The sequence below is a fragment of the Peromyscus eremicus genome, chromosome 15 (genome assembly GCF_949786415.1).
Source record: "Peromyscus eremicus chromosome 15, PerEre_H2_v1, whole genome shotgun sequence".
Classification (NCBI taxonomy): domain Eukaryota; kingdom Metazoa; phylum Chordata; class Mammalia; order Rodentia; family Cricetidae; genus Peromyscus; species Peromyscus eremicus.
This window is the reverse complement of record NC_081431.1, coordinates 60,489,481-60,510,146: the sequence shown is the minus strand read 5'-3', so window position 1 is coordinate 60,510,146 and position 20,666 is coordinate 60,489,481. Positions and strand designations below refer to the sequence as shown.

Below are 20,666 nucleotides of genomic sequence, written 5' to 3'. Positions count from 1 at the left end.
AAAGTCTTGCTGGGTGAAGAGAACGTAGAATTAGTGGGCCCTGGGAATGGACATTGAATCCTTGAAGTGCCGCCTCATGGATTCTACAGGAAGACAGACAACTGAGCAAAAGGACCCAAGCCGTGGCCCATCTGGAGGAGAATGGGATTCATCACTGCTTTGCATATTCAGTCTTTGTAGGAGTGAATAACTGCAGGCAGGATTTGAACCCTCTAAGAAGGGGATGAAGAAATTGATAGTGCCATTCCCCACGGGACTGGAAGAGAGCAGGTGAATCCTCCTGAGGCAGGAGAGTGACTCTGGTGCCCTGCGGGCTGTCTGCCTTCGGGAAGCATGCTGCTGTCTCCTCCAGCTCCGCTCCTTAAAGATAGGGTTGTGATCTCTCCCGGAGCAGGCAAACCCGAGCAGGGCTTGGGGAAGGAAGCCGAGACCCCTCCCTCCCACGCATGAAGAGATGGTCATTAGCCCGTAGTAAAGGAGCTGGCCTGGGCTGGGCCAGGCCCGGGAGTGGGATGGGAGGATGGCTCCTGGGTGAGTCATCAGGCCACTGTCTCCCCTTCTTCCTCAGGGGAGGGAAGCTGGGGAGACAAGCTCTGGCCAGCAGCAGGGCTTGGGAATGCGGTTTATTCACTCCATGACCCTCCAGGTCTGGGGTCCACTGGGGTTCGGCTCCTTGCCCTCCCTGCTCACCACACAGGGCTGGTGAGGTACCTTATCAGGGAACAGGGGGAAGGGGCCATTCAAAGCCAAGCTGCCTACTTAGCTAAAGGCTAAGGCAGCTGAGCAGCGGCCTGTGGAAAGGCTGCCCTGCCCTGACGGGTACCACTGCGGAAGCTGCAGGCATGCTTCCTGTGTGATCACAGCTGAGCCTCAGAGGCCCACCCTCCCTCACCCTTCCTGAGCCTCCTTCCAAATCAGCTCTCACCCAGCAGGCCTGTCCACACCACACCCTCTCCTGCCCGGGCTCCCAGGGAAGCCTGGGGAGACAGTAGGAGTAACTCTGGGTTGAGGCCCAACCTACCTTCCATCTTGCCCCAGTCAACCTGATCCGGTGCCCGGTATGTCTCCTGAAGTAGGGATCACAGAAGCACAAAGTTATTAGACATCCGGGGAAACCGAGTCCTTATAGGACGCCTGTGACGGGAGTGCCCCATATCCCGTCAGCAAGTGGAAAGGGACAGCTAGCAGGGTGTGCTGGCACACCGTGACAGGCTTTCTCTTTGGGGACATTTTAGGAACACCTTACAGTTCTCCTAGGGTGGCCTCTCTTGCTTCTCTTAGTTGGGGGTGGATAGAGATGTAGAGGGTGGGGACAGTTGCCCTTGGGCAGACACCAGTTTGACTTGGGAGCCAAGGCAGATGAGAGTTAGAAACCCAGTCCCTGAAGCTCCTGCCAGCAGGAGCTGGAGATGTGCCTAGGCCTCTCTGAGCCTCAGTTTCCCCATCTGTAAAATGACAGTAATAACCATCTCCTAAAGCAAGGCATATTATCTCACTTAATCGAGGGGGAGCAGAACCAGCCAGCCTCCGATATGCACTTCGGCAGAGGATTGTGTGGTACACAAGGCACTTGAAGGCCTGTGGATAGGGAAGGACCTCTGAGGTCACCTTTTCTCCTTATACGGGAGAGAAGAAACATTCTTGTTACAAGAAACAGGCTTGAGGCTGGGAAATATCTCTACAAACTGACCTTGTTGAGATAACTCCCTTCATTGGACTGTGGTGAGCATGCCTGTACTTCCAATACTTTGGAGAAAGAGGCAGGCATATTTGAGGCCAGTCTGGGCTCTAAAGTGACTTTTAGGTCAGACTGGGATCTTTAAGACCCTTTATGTATATTAAACAGAAAAAAAAAGGCCCCTCCCTAGGCCTCTGGGCACATTTTAATTATCAATACACTTCACTACTAAGTGAAGATTTGGAATGGGTGACTTTGGGTTCTTAGTTTCTTGGGGGTTTTCTGTGTACATGTAGAATGAAATCTGTACATTTCTCCTCTAGTCCGATGCTAACTGACTTCTCAAGTCCTGCTGAAATCTCTATCAAGGAAGGGGCGGGTGTTGCCTCCTTACCACTCCCAGGAACCTACAATGCCATTCTTAATGGGAAAATAGGTGAAGTTGTTGTTGTTTTGTTTTTTTTCCCTCCCAAGACAGGGTTTCTCTGTGTAGGCCTGGCTGTCCTGGAACTGGCTCTGTAGACCAGGCTAGCCTCAAACTCAGAGATCTACCTGGCTCTGGCTCACGTGCACTAGGATTAAAGGTGTGCGTCACCATGGTAGGCCAGAGGTGAAATTGTAAACATGCTGTCACTACAACTGATCCCAGGAACAGGTCTTGGAGATTCTGGACTGCTGCTGTCAGGGGTCAGCCATGAGAACGCACAGGTGAGCCGAAAGGTCATAGTGCCTGTTGTGGTTTGGATAGGTCATAATGCCTGTTGTGGTTTGGATAGGTCATAATGCCTGTTGTGGTTTGGATAGGTCATAGTGCCTGTTGTGGTTTGGATACAGTGTCCCCTGAAAAGCTCACATGCTGAAGGTGGGGCCGGTGAGGGGAAATCAGTCACTGAGGTGTATCTTTGGAGGCTGTGTTTGGTTGGGATGACCCCCTCTCTGTGCTCCCTGCTGCCTCCCCTGCCACAGGCTCAAGACTCCACAATACTGGTCTGCCTCGCCGTCATCCCAGGCTAGCCAGCTGGTGGTTAGCCCACCACTGACCAAAACCCCTGAAACTGTGAGCTGAAAAGACCTTCCCTCCTACCGACGACCAGTGTCTGTCACAATGACAAAGCTAATGCAGTGCCCTTCCCTGGGCCCTGATGCCCCGTGCTGGAGGGAGCACAGCTGGGTGGTGCCAGGGCAGGGGACCGTCTGGAGCAGTAAGGGTCCAAAGGAGAGGTGACTGAAGGCCGACACCAAGGGGCCAGCCTAAGGACTTGCCTCAGTGTTTGCTGGGACATTGGGTGAGGGAGATGGGATGGGCCAGAAATTTTGAACTACAAGTGTGACATTTAGAAGTAAAGATTCTGCAGTTAAGAGTCTGAACACAGCCAGGCGGTGGTGGCGCATGCCTTTAATCCCAGCACTCGGGAGGCAGAGGCAGGCGGATCTCTGTGAGTTCGAGGCCAGCCTGGTCTCCAAAGCGAGTTCCAGGAAAGGCGCAAAGCTACGCAGAGAAACCCTGTCTCGAAAAAACCAAAAAAAAAAGAGTCTGAACACGGAAGTGGGAGGAGCCGACCACTGAGGATTTAGACATGGGATGAATATGTGGCAATCAGTGGCCATGCTTCCTCTGGCGGGCAACATTGAGGCCACTTCATCTACACTCAAGCTGGTGATGTTTACATTTTTTTTTTTTTTTTTTGGTTTTTCGAGACAGGGTTTCTCTGTGTAGCTTTGCGCCTTTCCTGGAACTCACTCTGTAGCCCAGGCTGGCCTCGAACTCATGGAGATCTGCCTGGCTCTGCCTCCCGAGTGCTGGGATTAAAGGCGTGCACCACCACTGCTCGGCCGATGTTTACATTTTTACCAATGTGTAGGCAGGCGGTGGTGGCGCACACCCTTAGTCCCAGTACTTGGAAGGCAGGGGAAGGTGGATCTCTGTGAGTTCAAGACCAGTCAGGGCTACATAGGGAGACCGTGTCTCAAAGACAAAACAAAATACATTTTTACCAATTTTACCATTTTGCCTCTCTCTCTCTCTCTCTCTTTCTCTCTCTCTCTCTTGAGACAGGGTCTCACTATGTAATTTTGGCTGCCTTGAACTTATGGCAGTCCTACTTTCTCAGCCTTCTGTGAAGTATCATCACAGATTTTGGATGCCATGGCAAGACTCCATTTTTTTTTAAGGAAAGACTGAAAACCCAGGACCTGTGTCAATGCCAGTGGTGTTCAGCGCCACCTGAGACTTGAGTTTCCTCGCTCAACTTTCTACAACAAAGCATTTGAGAAAACCAAGGAAAAAAATTATACATATGTACACATATACCTAAAATATACATATGCACATATCTGTATACATATACATATAAACAGCACATCATTACATTCAATATATAAATAAATAATAACAAATATAATTTTATTTTAAAAATTATCTTAAATATATAAATAATTAATAAACTGTATATACATATATAATTATATGTATATATTTTATTATATATATATTTTTTTTTTTGAGACAAGGTTTCTCTGTGTAACAGCCTTGGCTGTCCTGGAACTCGCTTTGTAGACCAGGCTGGCCTCGAACTCACAGAGATCTGCCTCTGCCTCCCGAGTGCTGGGATTAAAGGCGTGCGCCACTACCACCTGGCTCATTATTTATATTTTTAAAAATAATTTTTAAAATAAAAAATAATTTTTAAAATTATTATTATTACATATTATGAGTATGGCTGTTTTGCTTACATGTATATCTGTGTCCCAAACGCAGGCCTAGTGCCTGAGAATTCCAGAAGAGGGTGTTGAATCCTCTGGAACTGGCATTAGAACAGTTGTGAGCCACTGTGTGGGTCTGGGAGCCAAACCTTAGGAGCTCTAGAAGAGCAGCCTGCTCTTAACCACCGAGCCATCCCTCCAGCCCTCAAGAATTGTTTTGAAGTGACATTAGCCATGTAAAGGGTCTGTCTGAATGGGCTGTTCTGCCATGATGGAATGCCATTAGCCAGGGCGGTAGGTACCACGCCCTAGGGCACACTTAATCTATTCAATTTTGACCAATTTCAGTTCAGATAGCCCTGCCTTGAGAAGGACCAAGAGATGGAGGTAATGAAGCCGGGTTGGAGGCCGAGCTTCACTCAGACACTACCTGCTCTTCTGCCCTCCCCGCCCTGCCCCCACCCTCCCTTCTCTAAGCATATGCAGACAGTAGGTTCCTGGTCAGATGTGTGTGTCACGGTGGGGATGCTGTCGGGTGAGGGTCCAGGCGAGTCGACCTTCTTGTGGCACACTTGGTGAGTCAGTTCCTTTTCTGGGTCAGTCACTTCATCTGTACAATGTAGGCATGGGCCAGAAGCTCTGTGGAGTCTCCACGGTCCTTCACCTACTGGGTGAAGCCACAGGTGGGGTCATTGGGTGCAGTCAGGCGTATTTAGGCACGTGGATGAAGGAGACAAGTGAGGTGACCGAAAGGACTTTCCAGGTGGAAGGTTTGGGCTGGGTGTGTAGGGAAGTATTCATGGAGCAGGAAGCGGCTTCAGCTGACTATCTGCACTCTTGCCCTGCCACCGGCAGCCCGGTTTTGGCAGTTGGTAAGGCACGTGCATCTTTGGCCTCTTCCCGCCTCTGTCTTCAGGGCGGGTTTGGGGTTCTCAGTCTGGCTCAGTCACCTCTGTGTCTGCCATCCCTCACTCGGATGCTTGCACGGCTTTGATGAACACAGGGACAAATGCTTCCTTTGGAGACTTAGCTTTGACCTCTGGCAGAGCAGACAGGCATGGTGGCTAAAGGACCCCGCCTTGGGAGGAAATAGTAAGTCAGTGAAATGCGTAGACGGCTGTCTTCACTTTCTGCCTCTTCAAATACGGGTGTTTTATTTGTTTGGTTTTTTTTTTTTTTTTCCTTTTTCTTTTTTAGGGCCGGAGATGGCTCATGTGTTGAGAGCAGTTGCTGCTCTTACATAGGACCCAAGATCAATTCTCAGCACCCACACAGTGGCTCACAACTACCTGTAATTCCAGTTCTGGGGGCTCCAATGCCCTCTTCTGGCCTCCTCAGGAACTGCACACAGGTGGTACATGTACAACCTTGTGCAGGCAAACACTCATACACATAAAATAAAACTGAATCTTTCTAAAAAGTGTTTTAAAATTATTATTTTTAGGAAACTATCAGCGGAGCAAACAGGCAGCCCACAGAAAGGGAGACACTCTTTATCAACTACATCGCAGGCAGGGCTAACATTTAGAATGGACAAGAGCTGCAGAAATTAAATACGAAGAAATGAAATTGTCGGTCAACACATAGGCTAAGGAATGAACAGAGTTTTCAGATGAAGAGACACAAAAGGCCAGTAACTGTTTTTAAAAGCGCTCCAACATCTCTCATGTCAAGGAGATGCTGATTAAAATGACTTTGAACTAGCCCCTCATCCCAGTCAGAAGGGCCGTCGTTCTGACAGATAACGATGGAGAAGATGTAAGGGAAAAGGAACCAGCGAAGTCAAACCCAGCCTCTGAACTCCTCCCAGCCTGGGCACTCCAGCAGGGAGAACCTGTCTGGTGGTCCCAGGCTTCCCCAGCATCCCAGATGAACAGGCTTCTGATCGCAGGCCTCCCTCCTCCCTTCTCCCGTCTTGTCTGAGCCTCCAGGGCCTGGTGACTCATTAGCTGAATAAGTCTCTCCCTCTCGAGTTCTCCAATCAAGATGGGAATTTAGAATCCCAGAGAAGTGACGTGTGTGTCCACACTGAGAGAGACCCTGGGATGTGTGTTTGAATGAGAGCGATCTTGTACACATCCATGTGATTTTGTGTGTGTTTACATGTACGCACTTGTGTGAAGGCTAGAAGCGTGCATCAGATCCCCTGGAACTGGAGTTACAGACAACTGTGAGCTGCCACATGGGTGCTGGGAATCGGACCTGTGTTCTCTGAAAGAGAAGCCACTGTTCTTAACCGCTGAGCTGACTGTCCAGCCCTTCAGCCGGCTTTCTTATCCAACCTAGGATCACCCAAGGGTAACACTGTCCACATCAATCATCCATCAGGAAAATGTCCCACAGACACGCCACAGGCCAATCTGATGGAGGCAATTACCTCCTTAGTTAAAATGTCCTCAGGTAACTCTAGCTGTGTCAAAACTAATCAGTACACTGTGTGCATGTGAACGTGCTGGTGTTCTTGTGTGTGTGTGTGTGTGTGTGTGTGTGTGTGTGTGCGCGCGCGTGCGCGCCAATATGCCTGTGTATGTGCAATTGCATGCATATGTATACCTGTGCAAGCATGTGTTCATGCACATAATTGTGTTCATATTGTGTATGCATTTGTGGATGTATGTGAGTGCATGTTTCTGTGTCTGTACATGTGTGTGCTTGCATGCATCTGTGTGTTTTGTATGTATTCACGTTTGTGTGTTCATGTTTCCACAGGTGTACACGTGTGCCCATCTGTATGTTTGGGTGTATATCTTCTCATATCTGTGAGTGCACACGTATATAGTCCCATGTGTGTGATTGTGTCTGGGTGTTCATGCATGCACACCGGTACTCAACATCGTATTTCTGGGATTGGAGTGAACCTAAGGCTAGGCCAGGTCATTTGTTTTAGTTGAGGGGAACCCCAAGAGCCACAGAGGGAGAAGTGGAAAAGGTTGGAACCCCTCTTAGCCCCTTCCTCAGCTGTGTCCCTCGAGACTGAGACGGTGAGGGGAGATGGGTCAAAGTCGGCTGGTTGCAGCTGGTCTGTGCTGGTGACTTGTTTCTGGGATGAATTCAATTAGTGACCCATTTCAAGGGAAATTTTCTCTGCCTCCACCTAGAGTTGGGTGCTGGGGCTAAATTGTCAGAAGAACACCTCCAATTACAGCTCAAGACCTTTCCAGACCGAGCTAGTGGCTTCTCAGCTCAAGTGGTGACGGGACAACCTGGCCCTCCTGTAGCCAAGCCAGAGTCTCCGTCTCGCCGCCACGACGTTTCCTGACTCCTGGCTTCTACCCAGTGAGCCGAAATTCCTGCAAGGACGAGGAAAGAGGCAACCAAGAAGTTCCAGATGAGGAGCCTAGCAAGGTGCAGAGCCTGGACCCCCAAAGGCAGCCCGGGGAATGGCCTTGGGGTATTTTTGGAGGCGAGTCAACTGGATGAGTCCTTCCTGTAGGCATGGGCTCGGCAGAGGTGGCCTGTTCAGCAATGGTGGGTCCAGGGTGCTTCATCTGGCCTGTCACCCAGGGCACTGTGCCAGGGCTGGGCTGCCAGCGTGGGAGCACTCTCCTGGAGGCTCTGTGTAGAGGAGGCAGAGCTGCTGTCACCACCCAGACTGCCCTTCTGGCTAACCGGGTGACTCAGGACTTACCAACACGTCTGGATATGCTGTGGCAAGACCCGGCCTCCTCTCCTTCCTTGTCACCACCTCAGCAGGCCCTGGTGGGGCCCACTGCCTCCTCCTCCCGTGTTTATCCGCAGGTCGGTTATAAGCCTTCAGGACACTTGGCTCTGGCCACTTCTTAAGCTCTGCCCAGCCCTGATGGCAGATCCGAGTCCCCGGTGGAGTCCCAGATGCCTGCGAAGTCTCCTGAAAATAGCTCCCTTAGGGGTCCTTTGGGGGTACTGGGGGACGCTTGACGTCTTTGTGTCTTGCCAAGTCCTACTAGGTGGGCAGTGTGGGTACTAGGTGGGCAGTGCGGGCATCGCTTCCACACTTAAAGTGGGGACACGTGAGGGTAGGGCTTGACAGTCCTAGTTCATACGCAGCCATCTTGACATCACTTCCCACCCCCTTTCCTAGATGCCACACCTGTTCGAAGAGGGAGGATCAGGGCCTCTCCTGGGGCTTCAGGTCAGAGGCTTTGCGTCTGTCACCCCGCGTGTTTCTACAGCGCCCACCTCAACTTCTCCAAGCAGCTCTGGACCTTGCCACCCAGTGTCAGTGTTCAGGTGAAGTGGTCACTCTTCGGATTATTTCCCTAAGTTCCAGGTACTGTGCCATTAAGTTTAGGCATGTGATGTCATCTGTTGCCAGACTGTGCATCAGAGACTCCATTCTTTTTGTTTTGATTTGGTGTTTTGAGACAGTTTCTCTGTATAACAGCTCTGGTTGTCCTGGAACTCGCTCCGTACAACAGGCTGGCCTCGAACTCAGAGATCCTCCTGCCTCTGCTCCCCCATCCCCACCCCCACCCCCAGTGCTGGGATTAAAGGTGTCGCCCAGCTGGAGACTCCATTCTTACTGATGGGGAGCCGGTATGAGAGCAGCTGGAACAGGGCTAAGGCAAGTGACTGTGTCTGGGTTTAAGCCCAGATCTGGGATTCACTCCAGGGCCTGGCAGTGCAGGGGGAGCCTAGCCTGCTCCAAAGATCCGGCGGCGGCTCCCCTTCCTCTCTCAGCCACGGCCTCAGGGGCTCCCCCCTTCCCTCGCCGCACAGACAAATCAGCAGCACCCTACACCGGTTCTGTGCCGTCTGCTGCCTTTTGGGTTTGCCAAGCTTACACTTGGATCCAAAAGCACACCTGCTCTGAGCCAGCTGCCTGCCAAGGAGCCAGGAGGCACCGAGTCTTCTCTCTCATCTGCCCCCTCCCGAAGGGACCCAGGCAGTGGGAGTCGACCAGTCTGACTGAGCCCTGGAGCACCCTGGGGGTGGGACCAATGCTGGTGGGACGGGTGCTCAGGGAAGGCCCTGCCTCTAGGTCTTGTTGTCTGAAGGAGGCCGACTGCAAGTGGTAACCCTGACTCAATGTCTCGCTCTCTGGACCTCAGGGGAGAGCAGGAGGTGGCGGCCGCTCACCCGCCTTTTCCACAGAGGCAGCACGGACAGACACAAACATGGACGCCTCAAGCTCCGGGATGGCGGGGTTTTGCTAGATGCACCATTGTCTTTCTGAGGAGGAAAACCAGCCTATGCTGGCTTCTACAAAGAAGATGTAGCTGGGGGCCTGCCACCTCCCTCGGGCTGTTTGCTTTGCAGCCTCAGAACTGGCCAAGAATGGCCTTGCCTTCCTTCCCCCTCCCTTTCAGTGTGGGCTGCAGCTGGCAGTGACATTTAAAGCCAATTCGGAGAAGGCATCTGACCTTGGGAGGAATGTAGGAATGTCTGTAGCCAGGAGCAGCCACCCCCTACCTGTGGCCCAGGAATGTGGGCTCTGAGCCACCTGTGGCCCCCAAGAGAGGTACACACACATATGTAAGAGGAAGGAGTGCAAGGTCCAGGAATGGAATAGTTGGGAGGCTGTCTGGAGAAACTCCTACATGACACAGAGGGCAAAGTCAGATCGTCAATGCCACCCTCCTTGTGGTGCCAGGACGGTGTCCTCCCCGGGCTTTGGCTCTCCTGGAGCCTGAGGCCACAGACACAGCTGCAATTTTGGTGTGTGGGATTCACAGAACCACATCATACCAGGGCTCCTTGACACGAACAGTGGCCACATCCATCCTACTTTACCGATGTGGAAACCGAGGCCCAGGGAAGGTGGGAGTTGGTTGCAGTGCACTAGTTATGGGCCAAGACCCAAGGCTCTTGGCTGGTTTTTAATCACAGTCACCCCCCCCACCCCCCGACTTGTGGCCTCCTCCTTCAAAGGGCCTATTGTAAGTACCCACCAAGTTCCTGCCGGGAAGCGCTTTGGGGCTGCGAGGGCTGGGTGCTCCAACCATGGGGCAGATACTAAGTCCTGGGCCTTCTTGTAAAAGATCACACCACAGCTCCTGAAAGCAGGTACTCCCTGCCCTAGCCGGACCACAGTGACAAAGCTAAGCTAATCCCAATGGATGGTGGTTTGGACTTGCATGTTGAGAGAGGTTTTGGAGTACGGACTCTGCTGACCCCTTGTGGCCACAACTGGTCATAACTGCTATGGGAGCCTCTCCATGTCCCTCCTGGAAAGTGCTCCAGCAAAACTGGGGCTGGATGGGACGGTAGTCATATCACCTAAGTTGCTCAGGACAAGGCTGGAGGGTGGATATGCCTCACTCAGTGCTGTCTCCTGAAGGAAGACAACATCAGGTCGACAGATGAGGCCCAGCCTGTGCTACCCAGAATGCCTGAGTGTGGGGAGAGAGCCTGAGATTTTCACAGAGACAGCCAACACCAGACAGGATGGTTGGAAAACGTAGAGGATATTTATTTCTCAGGAAGGTCCACCACAGCTGGCAGGCACTGCTTCATGGGTTCCTCTCTCCTATTCTGAGAAATCCCCACTGTGCTTGGAAGGGCCCATGGGGAGGCTGGGCTGTGCAGAATTGTACACAACACTCCAGAGCCTTAAAGAAGTAAGTCAACAAACATCCTCTTCCCCACAAAGACACACGTATAAAATAAATAGATATATAGAAAAGAGGCCATGATCCTCCTGCCCATCTGGTGGGGCTGCTTGGGAGAGCAGGGTGGGTAGCCACATACCCCTTCTTCCAGCCAGAAACACCAGGGGATACATGGTCTGGAGTGCGATGAGCCAAGAATAAGCCCGGGCTTCAGACAGAGGATGGGCAGGGCCTCTCCCTGGAGCCTAGCTGGGCAGAAGCAAGGGAAAGGTAGGAACAAATAAATAAGTCAATAAATAAATAAATAAATAGAACTCAACTTGATCCCAGAGACCTAAGGGTTTGGGCTAGAGGCTCAGGGCCCTTGGGGCCTGTTTTTCAGAAGACAGTACACCCAGTGACAGGCAGAAAGATGAGCAGGGAAAACACAAATCCAAAGCTACGCCTCACCCAGCCTCCAGAAACCAGTCTCACATCAGCTCAGTGAGGAGAGGAGCAGGGGAAGAGTAGACTGAGCTCCCAGTTGGCTGCCCTCTGGCCCCGAGGCTGGGGACCCTCCCCTTCCTGTACTCAGTCAGCACAGCCTCCCACTGGCTATACCCAGGCCATCTCCATGGGAGGAAACTGTGGTTACCCCCAGGATGGGCTCTTCCCTGGGGAAATTGAGACTGGCCTTCTATCATAGTGGCCTTCATGACCTAGGACAGCCTCAGGTCGGCCCAACAAAGTCTCACGTGACTGTAAATAATCACACACTGCAGCCCTGGCATCCTCCCCTGCTCCGTTTGGTCATGGTGTCTCCACTCCCCCCCGGCCTAGACCCCCTCCCCCCTCTCAGCAGCCTTCAGGTCAAAAGAGAGATGACGTGAGACAAGCAGGGCGGAGAAGAGGCAGGAGCTGCCCAGCGGGCAGTGTGGGCAAGAGGCCACACAGGACACATGACAAAATCCAAGGGACTCGGGGGTCCCAGGCCCTCCTGGAGATGTGTGGCCAATGGAATCTGGAGAGCACAGGGCGGGAGGGCAGCTGCTCAGCTGGGCAGCAGCACGTGCTCCAGGAGGTAGGTGAGGGAGTCCCAGTGCTTCCAGAGGAGGAAGAGGATGAGGAGCAGGAGGGCGGTGCTGGTGATACGGAGGCGTGTCTTCATGAGGGGCGTGATGAAGTTGGCAATGGTGGACACAAACACCAGCAGCACGGCCATGAGTGCCAGGATCACGTTGATGAACTTGCCCAGCAGGGCGCGCGCATTGGCATTCTCCACACCTTCTAACTGCACCACCTGCTGCTGCTGCTGCTGCAGCTCCAGCTTGGTGACACGCGTCAGGCAGGACTCCACGGCCTCCTGCGAGGGACAGAGCGGGGTGGGTGGGAGCTCAGGGTGGGTGAGATCCTAGACTCAGCCCCATCTACCTGTTCTCATTCCCATAGGGCCTAAGCGTGATCTCCAAGGGTTCGTAAGCTGGAAGCTTGGTTTCTAGTGTGGCGATGTTAGGGTAGCAGAACCTTTAAAGTGTGTGTGTGTGTGTGTGTGTGTGTGTAATGTAAAGATTCAGATCTTGTGACAGAAAGTCTGACCCCCAAATCTCTCTGGCTTTCGGCCTTACTATGTGACCCCTCTACCAGTTCCTGCCTTTGGGAGGCTATAACAATGGGGTCCTTACCAGCTCCAAGGAGAGGATGACATCCTCTTGGGTCTCTAGAGGTGGGAGTTGGGTGAATCTTTTCTCTTTACAAATTATCCATCCTCACACATCTTGCTACAGCAAAGACTAGACCAATATGCCACTGTACCAAGAAGGTGGTAACATACGGCCCTTCTTCAAGGCCAAGAAGGGTACAGGTTGATCAGCTGCAGTTGGGGACAGCACACTTGACTGATGGCTGTCTGGGGAGGATGGGAGGAAATGGGGGTCCTGCTCATTGATTCCTGCTCCATATTGAGGCAGGCGAAGGCCCGGAAATAACAATAATTCATTTGTAAATATGCCACCAAAGATGTGGCAAACGTAACTGGTCCTTGCTCACTGGCTTGCCTCTGCATAGTGTATACACTTGGCCAAGGACTTAACCTTGCTCTTATCTCTACCCCGGAAACACCTCCTTCTTCTGCATCCTGTACCGACCTGCCCTATGGATAAACCTCCGCTCCTCTTGCCCTATGTGATATGTCCACCCCAATACTGTCACCCGCACCCTGTGCCTATGGCTCCATCAACGGATCAGCCCCCCCACCCCACCCCACCCCACCCCAGCGCGGCCGTCTGGGGCTGTACCTGGATGTCTCGGGCCCTCTCGTAGGACTGGTAGGCCACCTTTTCCTCCATGCTGGCTAGCTCCTGCTTCAGGTTGCTCATCTCATTCTGGTGGAGCTCAGTCAGGTCGTTCAGCTGCTCCTCCAGCCTCTCATACCTGGGAGGAAAAGAGATGTCGACACCACTTCTGACAAACCACTCTCTCGGTAGGTAGTGACTCACGGCCCACCCATGTGTCCAGGCCTGCTGTCCTCTGTGCCAGCCCTGTGCTAAGCACGGACTGGCAGCGCCTCATAGGACCCTCGCCCAGCCTCACCAGACAGTACTGGGTCATCTGTATCAATGGGTGGGGAGGATGAGAACCTGTCTGGGATCTCACGGCTCATGACGGGGGCATTACGGATTGAGGGACTTTAACCTGACTCTGAACCCAGGCTAAGATGCTCCCTAAGTAGCAGGGACCACGGGATACAGAGGATGTGATCCCTGCTCTGAATAGCACCAAGTATCAAAAGGTGACTATAAAGTGAGGGTGGTTAGTTTTTAGGTGGGGTTCCCCTCAGTTTTACAAGCCATCATCTAGAAAGGAGAAGTGCTGAGGAAAAGGTCCCCCGAATCCCAGAGAGGGAGGCAGGGAGGCAGGGAGGCAGGGGAAGGACCAAACTCCAGGCCGTTCTTGACCTCAGGAGCCGCCAGCTCCAACTGTCCAGGCTATACATCTGGCTCCACTTTGCATTTCAATCTTTTTTTTTAAAAAAAAGTATTACAATGTAGCTCTGGCTGGCCTAGAACTCACTCTGTAGACCAGGCTGGCCTCAGCTCCCAGAGATCTGACTGCCTCTGCCTCCCGAGTGCGGGGATTAAGGGCACGCACCATCACACCTAGCCGACTCATTTGCTCTTTATAACCACTCCATAACGTCAGGCCAGTGTTTTGCTCACTCCACTGACAGGGACACCAGATGTGGAGTCCTAGCTGCTCCTTGAAGGTGCTAAAAGGAGGAGCTGGGATTTGAACCCAGGTGGCTGCCTCCAAAGTTCTTTCTGAACTGGAGTCTCCAGAAGAGCACACATGGCTCTGGCCCTTGTGTTAGTTCTCTCCTTTGTGAGTTAAGTACATAACACCCTAAAGCAGTGGTTCTCAACCTGGGGGTCAAAGGACCCTTTCACAGGGGTTACATATCGGATATCCTTCATATTCGATGTTTACATTATGATTCATAACAGTAGAAAAATTATAGTTATGAAATAGCCATGAGAATAATGTTATGGGCCAGGCAGTGGTGGTGCACACCTTTAATCCCAGCACTCGGGAGGCAGAGCCAGGTGGATCTCTGTGAGTTCGAGGCCAGTGTAGTCTACAGAGCAAGATCCAGGACAGGCACCAAAACTACACAGAGAACCCCTGTCTTGAAAAAAAACCACAATAAATAAATAAATAAATAAATAAATAAATAAATAAATAAATAAATAAATAAATAAAATAAAAACAAGAAAGAAAATAATGTCATGGCTGGGGGTCACCACAACATGAGGAGCTGTATTAAAGGGTGGCAGTGTTAGGAAGGTTGAGAACCACTGGTCTAAAGCATCCCAAGACCTGCAGAGCCTTCCTTCTAGAGGTCTGGTGACCCCTCTTCCAGTCTGGAGAAAGCTCCTCAGGGGCCCCCGCTGGCATGGCAGGACCCTTCTGGATGCTTCTCCAGTGGCCTCCAAAGCTCAGGGTAGCTTCCTTACTTCCCACTGGCCCACCCACTGCGGTGAAGCCAAGAGGTACCGACCTGTAGCGCTCTTCTTGCAGGCACTGGGTCATGTAGGTATAGTCCCTCTGCAGCTGGGTCTTCAAGTCCTCCATGGAGTCCTCCAGGTGTGACTGGCCCTCCTTTATATCCCGCAGCTCCTCCAGCAGAGTGTCCAGATTCCCAGGGGCACCGTAGAGGGTGTTGGATCTAGGGCTCCCCAGCGCGCCTCCCGGACCAGCCCCAGAGTTGCTGCCCGCCCCCGCCGAGCTGGCACTGGCACTGGAGCACTCGTCGTCACTGCCATACTTGGGGCTGGACACTAACGTGGCGCTGCCGCTCAGCGCCCGGGCTGCCTCTTCAGGGGGCCCATCTTCCATAGGGTCCTTCAGGTGGGCGATGTTGTCGGCACTGCCGAACTTGTTGCGGATGAGGCTGGCGAACTCCCGTGGCTTGGACACCACTGCGGTGTGGGTTGCTTGCGAGAGGCCAGAGAGACTGCCCTTGACGCCCTCCACCACGCCACCCCCGAAGCCACTGATGCCGGCACGCATGTTGGCGCCCACGTCCTTCAGCCCTTGCTGCATGTCGCGCAGCACATCCTTGGGCTGCCGCGAGGGCCCATTCTGCTCTATCTCCTTCAGGCGCCGGCGGTAATGCTCCAGCTTCTTGTGCAGCTGGGCGATGGTCTGGGCTGACTTCTGGTTCTTCTTCTCAAATACTTGCTTGATGCGCGACACCTGCTGCTTATCCGCATTGTTGGCCAGCTTCAGGTACTCGGCCACGTTATCGTCCCGCGCCTCCTGCTCGATCTTGATCTGCTCCGTGATCTTCAGGATCTTCTGATGCAGGTGGTCAATGGCAGCTTTAGTCCGCTGGGGGTCGGGCGCTCCATCTGGCACATCCAAGCTGATGGGGCCATCAGTGTCACCATGGCCAGGGCCCGAGGGGAGGCTCAGGGCCACAAGATCTCCCTTGTCACCCTGGGGAGGAGGCAAACACGAATAAATCATGAGACATGGGAGGGGGCTCAGCAGGGTTGTCCGTGCAGCCCTGGACACCCTTGGGTGTGGCTTCTCCACCTGGACAATAGATGCAGGATGAAGGAGAACTTCAGGGGAAGAGCCGAAGCTTCTACAGTGGGTCCCCACAGCTGCACGCCAGCATGACCCTCATAAAGGGCTTTTTTCTCTGAAATGAAGTCTAGGCAGGTCTACTTTGCCTTTGGAACAGGATGTTCTAGCAAGTAACTTGGGGACACACGTCCTTGAGACCAGAGATGAGCTCAGCTGTCTCTCCAGATTCAGTCTCTCAATTAGGCTTCTGCCTTGAGCATCCCTGTGAAAGCCTACATGTATGCCTTCCGGCCTCGTACCATGTTTTCACTAACACAGCTGCATGGGTCACTGGCCCTGTTGACACCCCCTCCTAGGCCCTTCTGTTACCTTCCTGCCCTCCGAGGGTACCAGCAATCTCCTCTAACTCATGATGGTGGGAACATTCGCACTCTCCCACTCTCCCAGAACTGGGGGAAGAGAGTATACCCACTCACCCTCCTGGGCAGGTCCTTGAAGTCTAAAGAGCCAGAGGTAACTCAGAGGCCAAGAGAGGCCGGGAGTCTGGAAGAGCTGAGAAGGGAGAGAACGAGCGGGAAGGCAGGCAAGAGGCTCTCTCCCCATCAGACAGGCAGGCTTCCTGAGTGCATCAGTGTGGCACAAACTCAGAGAAACAGGGGGAGGTCTGAGAAAGAATAAGGCAGGGGTGGGGTGGGGAGAGCGGAAGGAAGGGGCAGAGAAGATACTGAATACAGGATAGATGTGTTGGCAGGCCGGGAGCCCACCAACCCCAGGCTACTGTCCGCAGCGGAGTCCCTGTACCTTATCTCTACACAACAGAAGCAAGGCTGGATCAGATCACTGGGGGGCAGGGGTGAGGTGAACCCCATGTCGTAGAAGGGATTAAATAAAAGAAAGCAGCCTAGTCCCACATGCTGGAACCAGAAAGAGCCAGAGCTAACTACAGGCGAAAGTCATAGGAAAACATCACCCGTATCAACAGCGCTGGCCAACTCAGGAGGCAGGGAGGGGGAGGGGGCTCCTTTTAGGGGCTCCCAAGTCATGGATGCTAAGGATGCTAAGAGGGCAATCTCCTGAAGTAGGGGCTTTCCTCCTGGCTTTGGGTGTCCCTTTATGACCCCTCACCCTCCTCAGACTCTGGCCTTTCAAATCCAAGCCATGTCCCCCGCCCCCCACAAAGCAATCCATCCCCAGGTCTTTCTTATCTTGTTAGACTTCACCCTCCTGTACCTGTCACTCCCTGCAGTGACCCCTCTGGTTTTCCGAGCCTCTGTGCCCCTGCCTGTACAATGGGTGTAACTATACCTACTCAGTTTCATGCGAGGGTTACATGGATGGTGTCTCATAGGCACAGGAGAAATGCCAGATCTGAATACAGGCAGATTTTTCTCCAGGGGAGTGATGCCCATAATCAAGCTGGGCTACATTTAAGAGATTATCAAAGCATATTTATTCAATATCGATGGACGGTTCTCTAAATAACACGTGGCCTTTACTCTCAAAGAACTTGGCCTTAATGCAGATGTCCACCCCACTTAATGTCCTGGGGCAAAGCATATGCAGGCAATGGGCATTGATGGTAATGTGTTGGGCAGTCTGTATGCTGCCATTCACTCTTTGTGAATGGGGCCAGTGGACAGAGCAGATGGGAATGGATGTGGAATGCTGGGAAAGCTGCAATGCCTCCCTTAGGGAGAGACAGTCCGTTGCCTGCCTGCTGGGTTCCTCTCAGGAGATGCAGCTGTTTCCCTCACCACATGGCATCTGTCTGGTTTACACAGAAAAGTCAGAGTGGATGCCATGCAGTGCCCAGGGGCTAGACATTTTTTTTAAAGAAAAGTTTAGTTTAATTTAGTTTTTTAAAGACAGGATTTCTCTGCATAACCCTGGCTGTCCTAGAACTCGCCCTGTAAACCAGGCTGGCCTCGAACTCAGAGATCCACCTGCCTCTGGAGTGCTGAGATTAAAGGCGTGTGTCATCACCATCTGGTGAGGCTAGACATTCTTGAGACCTGAACGTTGCAGAGCCTTGTGGCTGTCTGTCCGCCCCCCCCCCTTCTCTGTCCTCTAGCCCAGACCCCAACCTGGGCGTCCTGCCTGGAGAACTCTACGTTGACAGGTGGGTATAAAATGTCTGGCTCATGCCGACACATCTGCAGTCACAGACCAGCATCCTCTGTAGACTCACTCTGTAGCCTGCCGGAGAAGTGGCATCATTCATTCCCCTTTGGCCCCTAGGGTCTGTGTTCCTCCCCAGTTTTCATTCTGATGTCTTCCACAGCAGAATGAGGCAGCACACCACACTGATCCTATCTGCTGCTGCGTGCCATGTGTGGCTCTCCAGGACTTCTACTTTCACCCATTCAATCCTGGGCACCACCCAAGAGCCCATTCTCCAGAAGAGGAAATCAAGGGCTCGCCCAGGGGTACACTAGTGAGTGAAAGATGTAAGATTTGAATCCTAGTTGGCACCTGGCCCCAGGGCCTGACCCTTCCCCCTCGGAGAGCTGGGAAGTCCCTGCAGATCCTCAGCTTGAGACATTTTTGCCTCGAGTGGTCTAATGAGGATTTCTGTCACTCTCCCAAGAAGCAGGATTTCTCTTAGTGGTTCCTGTCGACGCCTGGCCTCACCCCCAAGCAATTAAGCTGGCATTTCCCATAGTGAGACTGAGGGGTCTTATAGCCCACGTAAGCAAGGAAAGGAAGGGAATTATGGAGACAGGTGAAATGGCTTAGTATTGGTGAAAGGCACTTACTGCCAAGACTGATGACTCAGTCTCCACATGGGAAGGAGAGAACCAACTCCCCTGAGTTGTCCTCTGACCTCTGCCCACACTGTGTATGTATATGTGCACACACATAAAAGAATTCAGTATATACACTGAGAAAAGACAGACACACACAAAAGGAAAGTTCTATCCAGTCCTATCTTGGCTGAGGGTTTATAAGAAGATGCAGATCTCAGAGGAGTATAAAGAGTGGCCAGAGCACAGAAAATACCCCCCTCCTCTGTGAACACTCACCACCAGGACATCACCGGCTTTCCTCTCCTCACTAAGCTGACTTCTCATCCGAGGGGTCTCCGTAGGGGCTTTCCCTGGCCCCTCTCCAACATAGGTGGGGGTATGTACATGGAAGGGTATGAGAGAAGGGTGGGTGTGTCTTATGGGTTTGCTCCCAAGACTAAATGACTAGACTTCAGCCGGAGCTCCAGCTCCCGTATGTCCCCAATGCCTGTCACCTGCCAGTGTGTCTTTGTCTCATGGTCTCCACACCCATTCTCCCCAAGGAGATGTCTGAGGAAGGCAAGAGCTCTTCATAGCCTGCTTTCTCCAAGTCCTTTTGTGTTAGTGGTGTTTTGAGACAGGGTTTCACTCTGGAGCCTAGGTTGGCTTGAAATCACTATGTAGTCTGGCCTCCACAGTGCAGGGATTAGAGGGATCAGCCACCACCAAGACCCCTTTAAGACTGAAGGGAGACAGGGCAAGGGATAGAGAGCCCAGGGTCTGGCGGACAGCCACAGAGACACAAAGAAGGATTATATTTTACCAAGGAAAGGAATGTTAAGGAAAGAAAAGGTGAGAGTTCTTCAAGAGGTGAGAAAGCACATGGGTGAGATCTGCCGAAGAAGAACGGGGACTGGGCAGAGCTCGGTGCTTCAGCGCTTGCCCAGCATATACAAGGCCTTGGGTTCAAACCCTGGCACACAGGGGTGGGGCTAGAAAGATGCCTCAGTGGTTAAGAACACTTGTTGCTCTTGCAAGGGACCTGGTTTGGTTCCCAGCACCTACATGATGGTTCACAGCCATCTGTAACTCCAGTTCTAGGGGATCCAATGTCCTCTTCTGACCCCGGGGGTGCACCAGATATACATGTATACATACACACATGTAGGTAAACACTCACATACATAATAAAATAAAATAAATATATTAAAAATAGTGATAGGATACAGCCTGTGCATGGCCCCAGTTTGCCGTCTGCTAGCCATTTGGAACCCTGGCTTGGTCAGATAGCAGTTGTGTGCCCTCTTATGATCTGAGACTTGCTTTTCTCACCTGGAAGAAGAGAGTGATTCTACTTCCTTCAAGGGGTTCTCAAAGGATAAAATGAAATATTAAGTAAAGAGCATATGGCAGTTCCTTAAAAATACATACAGATGTCTCAGCAGCAGTGGAAACTGCAGAACCAGGATGTGGACCAGTCCTGAATCGGAATTAGTGCATCTCTGATCCCTCACCAGAGAAGCTTCTTTTTGCAGTAGACAGAGATTAATACGGAGACCCACAACTGGTTAACAAGAGACTGCGGGATGCTCAGCTCCACACAGCTCTAAGTGAGACATCTGTATGTCTCCTCATCCCCAAAGGCTCAGAGACAATCCTGGGAGAGGGTGCAGAAAGTAGGAGCCAGAGGAGTGGACATCTGCAGGGAAACATCTGCTGGACACGACAGGACCTTTGCACACATGAACTGGTGTACAGAGCAAATCCAGGACTGCACAGAGAAACCTTGTTTCAAAAAAACAAAAAAGAAGGAGGAGGAGGAAGAAGAAGAGGAGGAGGAGGGAATGAAGGAAGGAAGGAAGGAAGGAAGGAAGGAAGGAAGGAAGGAAGGAAGGAAGAAAATACCTCAAAGACATGACCACAGGCTAATCTGACCTAGGCAATTCCTCAATTGAAATTCCC

The 20,666-nt window shown here is 52.2% G+C and overlaps 1 protein-coding gene across 2 annotated transcripts in view; it reads right to left on the bottom strand.

Annotated features, from left to right (window-relative positions):
• Positions 1 to 10,748: 10,748 nt before the first annotated feature.
• Positions 10,749 to 20,666, bottom strand: part of Tmcc2 (transmembrane and coiled-coil domain family 2) — a 37,383-nt gene continuing 27,465 nt past the window's right edge. For both annotated transcript variants that reach the window (XM_059280327.1, XM_059280328.1), the window contains 3 exons: positions 14,945 to 15,885; positions 13,185 to 13,320; positions 10,749 to 12,253 (listed from right to left, as the gene is read on the bottom strand). In XM_059280327.1, the coding sequence (XP_059136310.1) occupies positions 11,942 to 12,253; positions 13,185 to 13,320; positions 14,945 to 15,885 (1,389 nt within the window). In that variant the 3' untranslated portion in view covers positions 10,749 to 11,941. The remainder of the gene's footprint in view (positions 12,254 to 13,184; positions 13,321 to 14,944; positions 15,886 to 20,666) is intronic.